The sequence below is a fragment of the Perca fluviatilis genome, chromosome 23 (genome assembly GCF_010015445.1).
Source record: "Perca fluviatilis chromosome 23, GENO_Pfluv_1.0, whole genome shotgun sequence".
NCBI classification, from domain to species: domain Eukaryota; kingdom Metazoa; phylum Chordata; class Actinopteri; order Perciformes; family Percidae; genus Perca; species Perca fluviatilis.
Window position 1 is genome coordinate 3056620 of NC_053134.1, and position 10000 is coordinate 3066619.

General features: G+C 43.1%; 1 protein-coding gene across 1 annotated transcript in view; it reads right to left on the bottom strand.

Annotated features, from left to right (window-relative positions):
* LOC120553515 (receptor-type tyrosine-protein phosphatase R-like) overlaps positions 1 to 10000 on the bottom strand; it is a 67496-nt gene that overhangs the window by 29871 nt on the left and 27625 nt on the right. Inside the window, exons 4-5 of the mRNA XM_039792029.1 lie at positions 3293 to 3406; positions 3048 to 3197 (exon numbers count right to left, since the gene is read on the bottom strand). Coding sequence (XP_039647963.1) covers positions 3048 to 3197; positions 3293 to 3406 — 264 coding nt within the window. The remainder of the gene's footprint in view (positions 1 to 3047; positions 3198 to 3292; positions 3407 to 10000) is intronic.

Here is a 10000-nt window from a genome sequence, read left to right on the forward strand (position 1 = left end):
CACTGGAGTTTTAAAAAAACGGTTTTTAAAACATATATAGTCATCGTTCTTGGTGCGCACGGCCCTTAGTTCATGGCTCAATTCAAACGGGATGAAAACCTTATTGTCCTCTCCCTGTTCACTAACACACACAGGGGTGTAGTCTAGTTTTTAATGTAGTGAGTGTACTGGGATGTTTCCCTCCCAGCCTCATTCTCGCCCGTGTCCCAGAGCGACAACCACATAAATTTTTTTTTTGTAACGTTGCCGCGTAAAGCATCTGCCTCATCTGGCTCATTTTCTGTAGTTTCTGCAACGTTAACGTCTGCTGCGGTTTTACCTGACGCTGCAGTAGCTTCAGGGGCAGGCTTATACGAAAATGATGAGTGTAGTTTGAAATGGCTTTCATCTCACATCTACTTTAGTGATTCACATTGGTTCAATTTACGAGCACGAATCTCCAAAGTCCGACTGCAGTCAGTCAAAAACTGTTCCCCAAAAACTTCCCCTCTCTCACATCTGCCACTCATCACCTGGGTCTTCCCTTAATGCCTGTCCTGTGATAAAGCCCCTTACTTCTATCAGACTTCTATCTCCTGTTAAGTGAGATCACATTGTATAATCACTTATTCCTAATATACTTCTATCACACTTCTATCTCCTATTAAGTGAGATCACATTGTATGGTCACTTATTCCTAATATACTTCTATCATACTTCTATCTCCTATTAAGTGAGGTCACATTGTATAGTCACTTATTCCTAATATACTTCTATCATACTTCTATCTCCTATTAAGTGAGGTCACATTGTATAGTCACTTATTCCTAATATACTTCTATCAGACTTCTATCTCCTATTAAGTGAGATCACATGGTATAGTCACTTATTCCTAATATACTTCTATCATACTTCTATCTCCTATTAAGTGAGATCACATTGTATGGTCACTTATTCCTAATATACTTCTATCAGACTTCTATCTCCTATTAAGTGAGGTCACATTGTATGGTCACTTATTCCTAATATACTTCTATCATACTTCTATCTCCTGTTAAGTGAGATCACATTGTATGGTCACTTATTCCTAATATACTTCTATCACACTTCTATCTCCTATTAAGTGAGATCACATTGTATGGTCACTTATTCCTAATATACTTCTATCAGACTTCTATCTCCTATTAAGTGAGGTCACATTGTATGGTCGCCTCAAATGCAGGACACTGACTGCATGAGATGAAGTTTGTCTGGATGAGTGTGTAAATGGCAGCCTGTGTCCTTTTGTAGTGTCTACATACTATTTCTCATCACACTGTGATAACTGTGATTAAATTCAGCAAATATACGTCTGCCATATGTTGCCACCCCTCAAAAATTCCTGCCCCCCCTCTCGCCACCCCATAAATATTTTTCTAGATCCGCCCCTGCCACTGAACATACATATGTTTTATGAAATAAAGTCCCATGGGGTCTACGGGAAGGTAAGGGACTTCCCCTCTCTGCCGCTATGTCCTTCTTTGAGTGGACTGTTCCTTTACAGCAGGCAGAGAGCTGTGTTGTGCTGTGTTGTGTTGTGTTGTGCTGTGTTGTGATGTGTTGTGCTGTGTTGTGTTGTGTTGTGCTGTGTTGTGTTGTGCTGTGTTGTGTTGTGCTGTGTTGTGATGTGTTGTGCTGTGTTGTGTTGTGTTGTGCTGTGTTGTGTTGTGTTGTGCTGTGTTGTGTTGTGCTGTGTTGTGATGTGTTGTGCTGTGTTGTGTTGTGTTGTGCTGTGTTGTGTTGTGCTGTGTTGTGTTGTGCTGTGTTGTGTTGTGTTGTGTTGTGTTGTGCTGTGTTGTGTTGTGCTGTGTTGTGTTGTGTTGTGTTGTGCTGTGTTGTGCTGTGTTGTGCTGTGTTGTGTTGTGTTGTGCTGTGCTGTGTTGTGATGTGTTGTGCTGTGTTGTGCTGTGTTGTGTTGTGTTGTGTTGTGTTGTGTTGTGCTGTGCTGTGCTGTGTTGTGTTGTGTTGTGCTGTGTTGTGATGTGTTGTGCTGTGTTGTGCTGTGTTGTGTTGTGCTGTGTTGTGCTGTGTTGTGCTGTGCTGTGCTGTGTTGTGTTGTGTTGTGTTGTGCTGTGCTGTGCTATGCTGTGCTGTGTTGTGCTGTGCTGTGTTGTGTTGTGTTGTGTTGTGCTGTGCTGTGTTGTGTTGTGCTGTGTTGTGTTGTGTTGTGTTGTGTTGTGCTGTGTTGTGTTGTGTTGTGCTGTGTTGTGTTGTGTTGTGTTGTGTTGTGTTGTGTTGTGTTGTGTTGTGTTGTGCTGTGTTGTGTTGTGTTGTGTTGTGTTGTGCTGTGCTGTGTTGTGTTGTGTTGTGCTGTGTTGTGCTGTGCTGTGCTGTGTTGTGATGTGCTGTGTTGTGCTGTGTTGTGCTGTGCTGTGTTGTGTTGTGTTGTGTTGTGCTGTGTTGTGTTGTGCTGTGTTGTGTTGTGTTTTGTTGTGCTGTGCTGTGTTGTGTTGTGTTGTGTTGTGTTGTGTTGTGCTGTGTTGTGCTGTGTTTTGTTGTGCTGTGTTGTGTTGTGTTGTGCTGTGTTGTGTTGTGCTGTGTTGTGTTGTGCTGTGCTGTGCTGTGCTGTGTTGTGCTGTGCTGTGTTTGTTGTGTTGTGTTGTGTTGTGCTGTGCTGTGTTGTGCTGTGTTTTGTTGTGCTGTGTTGTGTTGTGTTGTGTTGTGTTGTGTTGTGTTGTGCTGTGTTGTGCTGTGCTGTGTTGTGTTGTGTTGTGCTGTGTTGTGTTGTGTCTGCTCCTCACAGATTCTTACAGCGAGTCTCTGATTTGTTCGTGTGATTTTATTACAGAGGAGCCGTGACATGTCTCGCTGCTGCTGCTGAGAGTAATAATATTAATATAATCTATAAAGCTGCCCTGGTCTTCCCCAGGCTGATCGATGGGACTTTAACAGTTCCATTAAACTTTTAGCGGCAGCACTCTGCTCTCTAATAATCCCGATCCATCCTCACCGTCCGTCTCCACGGGGATTAACGAGGCCGCTTAACGAGCTGCGGTCGCCTAGGAGACCCGAGCAGCAGGCACACTGACCTCAGTGGAGACTTCTGTGATGCCGAAGTGTCCCAGGTGGCGGTGAAGGACTCGGACGTTCAACGATTGGATGACCTCTTCGGCGGTGCGCGGCTCCGAGATCCCCAGCCTATCAGAGGACACGAAGAGCTCGATGCCATTCCTCTTCTCCTGTAAGAGCCGTCAGTCAATCAATCAATCAATCAACCAATCAATCAATCAACCAATCAGTCAGTGGAGTGTAACATCTGAGCGGTGTGTCTTACATTCAGCCGGTTGATGTGCACGTGCGCTGCAGGAACGCCGAGTGCCGCCGCTACGCCTTCCCGAAACCACCGAAGAAGACTGACGTTCAGCCTCCGCACATCCACAGCCAGGTACTGAGAGAGAGAGAGAGAGAGAGAGAGAGAGAGAGAGAGAGAGAGAGAGAGAGAGAGAGAGAGAGAGAGAGAGAGAGAGAGAGAGAGAGAGAGAGAGAGAGGGAGCGAGAGAGAGAGAGAGAGAGAGAGAGAGAGCGAGAGACAGAGAGAGAGAGAGAGAGAGAGAGAGAGAGAGAGAGAGAGAGAGAGAGAGAGAGAGAGAGAGAGAGAGACAGAGAGAGGTTATGACCATGTTATTGTTGGGTTTATTGCCATTTTACAGTTCTCTGGTGAGCAGTATTCACTCCGACAGTTTCGTTTTCCTTCGTTTTGTTTGACAGCTGAAGACAGGAAAAGGGTGAGGGAGAGACAGGGTTGAACGACATGCAGCAAAGGGCCGTGGGTTGGAATCGAACCTGCAGCCTTCGCGGTAAGGACTGAGCCGAGCCCCCGCTTTCTTTCCTTCCTTCTTTATCCTGCGAACTGCAAGTGACGGCTTCCCCTCTCAGTCCATTAGCTGACTAAAACGGTCGTTCTGGTCTTTCTCGACGCTGCGGTAATGTCTGTGAAATTGTGATTCATTTAAACCCAGTAATTGGTTGCTTTTCCCCTGGTGGTTCAGGCCAAGATTTTGAAATAACTGCTGGGGGGGGGGGGACTCACTGTGTGTGATGTAATTTACACCACCATGTTTAGCTCAGAGAAGAGCTAAATAATCAGCGTGTTGTTTCTTCCATCCATCCTTACAGAACCCAACATGGCCGCAGATCTGCAGGGATTCTGTTCAGCATCACCAAACAGATTGAATCATAACATCTCTGCATCTCTTGTGGTGTTATTTTATCTCTCTCCCCCTCTCTCCCCTCTCCCCCTCTCTCCCCTCAACTCCCCCATCTCTCCCCACCACCCCTTGTTTGGCTCCTCTCAGGTTTCCCAACAGTCTTTCAGCTTTCAGCAAAAGTGATATGGGAGACAGGTGAAACACACACAAATGACTCATCCTGGATTTTACTGCAAGTAAGTGTGTGTGTGTGTGTGTGTGTGTGTGTGTGTGTGTGTGTGTGTGTGTGTGTGTGTGTGTGTGTGTGTGTGTGTGTGTGTGTGTGTGTGTGTGTGTGTGTGTGGGCTTGTTTAACTATATTCGTGGGGTCCAAAACCGGGGAGTCCAGTATACTTGTGGGGTCTGCACAGCCTTGTAGACCAAAATGCTGGACCCCACAAGTTTAAAGGGCTGTTTGAGGGTTAAGACTTGGTTTTAGGAGTAGGGATAGAATTAGGTTATGGTTAGGGTTAGGGTAAGGGTTAAGGTTAGCCATTTAGTGGTGATGGTTAAGGTTAGGGTAAGGGTTAAGGTTAGGCATTTAGTGGTGATGGTTAAGGTTAGGGTAAGGGTTAAGGTTAGGCATTTAGTTGTGATGGTTAAGGTTAGGGTAAGGGTTAAGGTTAGGCATTTAGTGGTGATGGTTAAGGTTAGGGTAAGGGTTAAGGTTAGGCATTTAGTTGTGATGGTTAAGGTTAGGGTAAGGGTTAAGGTTAGGCATTTAGTTGTGATGGTTAAGGTTAGGGTAAGGGTTAAGGTTAGGCATTTAGTTGTGATGGTTAAGGTTAGGGTAAGGGTTAAGGTTAGGCATTTAGTTGTGATGGTTAAGGTTAGGGTAAGGGTTAAGGTTAGGCATTTAGTTGTGATGGTTAAGGTTAGGGTAAGGGTTAAGGTTAGGCATTTAGTGGTGATGGTTAAGGTTAGGGTAAGGGTTAAGGTTAGGCATTTAGTGGTGATGGTTAAGGTTAGGGTATGGGGCTAGGGAATGCATTATGTCAATGACGGGGTCCCCACAAAGATAGTGAAACAAACGTGTGTGTGTGTGTGTGTGTGTGTGTGTGTGTGTGTGTGTGTGTGTGTGTGTGTGTGTGTGTGTGTGTGTGTGTGTGTGTGTGTGTGTGTGTGTGTGTGTGTGTGTGTGTGTAGAGTAAAAACAACAGGAAACATCTTTGGAAGAGGTCTCAGACACAGACAGACACACACACACACACACACACACACACACACACACACACACCCTATGGACGTCTTCTTACCGCTCTCACACTGAAGAAAGTCTAAACCAACTCGGTCCAAACTCCATTTAGGTCACACCATCAGGCTGTCTGTGATTGGTCAGCTTGGGCTGCTTTGTGTTTTCTCAAATAATGGCTTTAACGGTTTTGACAGTAGGTGACTTGTCATTTTTAACGGGGCGGACACCTAATGAACGACTGTTTTGGTTCTTTATATAGTTTATAGTTTGGAGAAAGTGATGGATCCAAGATTAAACTGAAGCTTTTCGGTTTGCGACTGCTTTTCCTGCAGTCTTTCCTACACTTCTATGCTTCTTAACGCTACGTTGTGTAAGATTTTCTCCCATCTAGCGGTGAAATTGTATATGACAACATTACTTTCTAGCCCCTCCCATTCCAGCGCGTTTCAACTGCTACGGTGGCCGAACCCGAAATGATCTCTTAGTATCTCCATTGTTTACAAGCAGCTGTTCTAGCCACTCCTATGTTAACTTTGGTCTTGTTGCGTGGTCGTTTTAATTATTTTTCCCTCCCGACTGGCATTCGTCACGGTGCCAGAGTCTAAAAGTGCGAAATGCGGATGTATGTCCCTCTTTGGCTAATATATTTTAAAGATGGAGGCGCTACGTGGCGGCCGTCATTCGAGCGAGTCGCCCGTATGTGTTCTGAATGATTCTGAATGGCAGATTCTACGCTAAGAGAATACTTTGATTAGTTGGTGGAAGTAATGGACCTTTTTTCACAGCAGACATGTTGACTTGTCATAGTAGGAAAAGCACAGCTGAGATTGATAACCTTAACGATGGGTCAGTTCCATCAAGTGTCCCAGTAAGATATTTCAGTGAGTCAGCATGACCAATACCAGGACCTCTCCTAAGTGGAATGCAGCCATCAGTAATGGTTTAATACCAGGACCTCTCCTAAGTGGAATGCAGCCATCAGTAATGGTTTAATACCAGGACCTCTCCTAAGTGGAATGCAGCCATCAGTAATAGTTTAATACCAGGACCTCTCCTAAGTGGAATGCAGCCATCAGTAATGGTTTAATACCAGGACCTCTCCTAAGTGGAATGCAGCCATCAGTAATGGTTTAATACCAGGACCTCTCCTAAGTGGAATGCAGCCATCAGTAATGGTTTAATACCAGGACCTCTCCTAAGTGGAATGCAGCCATCAGTAATGGTTTAATACCAGGACCTCTCCTAAGTGGAATGCAGCCATCAGTAATGGTTTAATACCAGGACCTCTCCTAAGTGGAATGCAGCCATCAGTAATGGTTTAATACCAGGACCTCTCCTAAGTGGAATGCAGCCATCAGTAATGGTTTAATACCAGGACCTCTCCTAAGTGGAATGCAGCCATCAGTAATGGTTTAATACCCAGGTCTCTCCTAAGTGGAATGCAGCCATCATTAATGGTTTAATACCAGGGTCTCTCCTAAGTGGAATGCAGCCATCATTAATAGTTTAATACCAGGACCTCTCCTAAGTGGAATGCAGCCATCATTAATAGTTTAATACCAGGACCTCTCCTAAGTGGAATGCAGCCATCAGTAATGGTTTAATACCAGGGTCTCTCCTAAGTGGAATGCAGCCATCATTAATAGTTTAATACCAGGACCTCTCCTAAGTGGAATGCAGCCATCATTAATAGTTTAATACCAGGACCTCTCCTAAGTGGAATGCAGCCATCAGTAATGGTTTAATACCAGGGCCTCTCCTAAGTGGAATGCAGCCATCATTAATGGTTTAATACCAGGACCTCTCCTAAGTGGAATGCAGCCATCAGTAATGGTTTAATACCAGGACCTCTCCTAAGTGGAATGCAGCCATCATTAATGGTTTAATACCAGGACCTCTCCTAAGTGGAATGCAGCCATCAGTAATGGTTTAATACCAGGACCTCTCCTAAGTGGAATGCAGCCATCATTAATGGTTTAATACCAGGACCTCTCCTAAGTGGAATGCAGCCATCAGTAATGGTTTTGAATACACCTGTGCTTTTCCTACTATGACATGTCAACATGTCTGCTGTGAAAAAGGCCTATTACACATGAATGAGCACATATTTGTGAAAGGGTTTTTTGCTAAGAATCAACTCAAAACATTACACAATGTAGGTTTAAGTATTTTAAATCTACAGATTTTTTTAATGATTGTTTAATTTTTTTATTTCATGTATATTTGTGATTATGTAAAGCACTGGGAATTGCCTTTGTGTCTGAACTGTGTTATACAAATAACTTGCCTTCCGTTCCCTTCCCTACGGTGGCCGACAGGGGCAAACGCCCTGCAACTTCAGAAAACACATGCAAATAGACAAAACACAAGCAAATTAAGAAAACAACTACATTAATTTGACAACACATGTGCAGCATTCAGCAAACGCGATGCAAATACACAACACAACCAAATACATAAACGCGATGCGAATAAAAAACGATGCAAAAAGAAAAGCACACAAACCCCGAAAACAAATGCAAAAAAAAAACGCTGCATCCAAATTCCACAACGGAAGTTCTCCAGACCTCTGGAGGGACTTTTCAAAATAAAAGCTTCGGCGTTTGGGCCTTCGTCTTCCTTTGGTGTTTTGGATGTTTTTGAACTAAACAGTACGGCAATCATGCTAATGAATACCATAACTTTTTTTTTTTTTTACTTACAACACAATGGAGCAAGCAAAGCAGTTTTGTCTTTATGTGCAGGCCGGATTTAGGCTATTCAGTTTGATAAATCCCACGGTAAATGGCTGGTTTACTAAACAGGGGGGGACTATTTTAAATAGTCTATTTTTTGTATTTCAAGAGCGTATTGCTCCACAATATGAATACAGATTGGTCACTTATTTTGTTGTATAATCACAATATTACACTAGCAGTGGAACAGCTGATTTTTTGGGGGAGGGGGCTGGGGGAGAGCATAGTCTATGAAAAAAAAAAAAAAAAAAAAAAAAAAAAAAAAACGTTCAATCTCAGAACAGTGTGCAACGGTGAGCTCACAGACTGTAAATATTTAGTCTATGTTTGCTGCAGAGACGTGTCTGTAAACTCGTGGTAATAAAACATTTAAAACTGCATCAGTGTTTAACGTTGACGTTTGTTTAAGCCACATTAAATAAGAGGGTTTAATTTCCAGGTCCGAAAGCGCATCACTGAAGTGTAGACCTCATCATGTGTAATATTGTGATTATACAACAAAATAAGTGACCAATCTGTATTCATATTGTGGAGCAATTCGCTCTTGAAATACAAAAACAGACTATTTATAATCCCTCCCTGTTTAAAAAAAACAGCCAATTTACCGTTTATCAAACTGAATAAATCCCCTGCAAATAAACACAAAACTGCTATGCTTGCTCCATTTTGTTGTAAGTAATACATCCCTGAAAAAGTTATTGTATTCATTAGCATGAATGTGCCGTACTGTTTAGTTCAAAATCATCCAAAACACCAAAGGAAGACGCACCCAAACGAGCCTTTAGCGCTTTTTGAAAGGTCGAGCTCGAGCACGGCACCAGCCTTCCGGCTGAGACGGGAGCAGAGAGCTGTATATTACTAATATATTATATTATGTTATTAATAAGGGCATGAGACAGGAGTTCTCTTTTACTATGCAGCCATACCGACTTTAATAAAAAGGCAGAAAGAGGGTCGAAAATCCAGCTGATTAGCTGTTCCCTGTCTGGAGAACTTCCGTTGTGGAATTTGGATGCAGCGTTTTTCTTTTGCATTTGTTTTCGGGGTTTGTGTTCTTTTCTTTTGCATCGCGTTTTTATTCGCATCGTTTATGTATTTGGTTGTGTTGTGTGTATTTGCATCGCGGTTGCGATGCCCCGCATGTGTTGTCAAATTAATGAAGTTGTTTTTCTTTTTGCATCGCTTCTTTTTTCGGGGTTTGCTTTTCTTTTTGCATCGTTTTTTAAATGCAGCGCGTTTTATATTTGGTTGTGTTGTGTGTATATGCAGCGCGTTTGCTGAATGCTGCACATTTGTTGTCAAATTAATGTAGTTGTTTTCTTAATTTGCTTGTGTTTTGTCTATTTGCATGTGTTTTCTGAAGTTGCAGGGCGTTTGCCCCTGTCGGCCACCGTACTTCCCTTGACCGAAGAGCAGCGATCTGAGAAAAAAGTCCCAGTTATAAATGTGTCTGCTACTTCAGCACCAAGGACAGCGCCATGGATTTATCTATGCACAGTTATGCCCCCAATAAAAGACTCTGAAAACACAAAAAAAAAAATCTCCCATCTAAAGACAATCTGTCATAATGTCACTGAGTTTTTAATGACAGACTTTACGATTTTGCAAAAACTGCTGATCTTGCAGGGTCACAATTTGCAAAACTACTAACTAGATTTGTTTGCAAAAAATGTTTAACCAAGCTAGCTAGCTACCGCTACTTTAGTTTTAAGATTTTCTGTTCTGCCGTACATGCAGATGAATGGCAGCAGTATCTGAAAGGTCCACGCTTACCCGCCCGGTATAACTTCGCTGGATGAGTCGCTTCAGAAGGGTTGAAAATCAGCAACTTTTTGTCTTTAGCGTTTAGCTTAGTTTAGCACGGC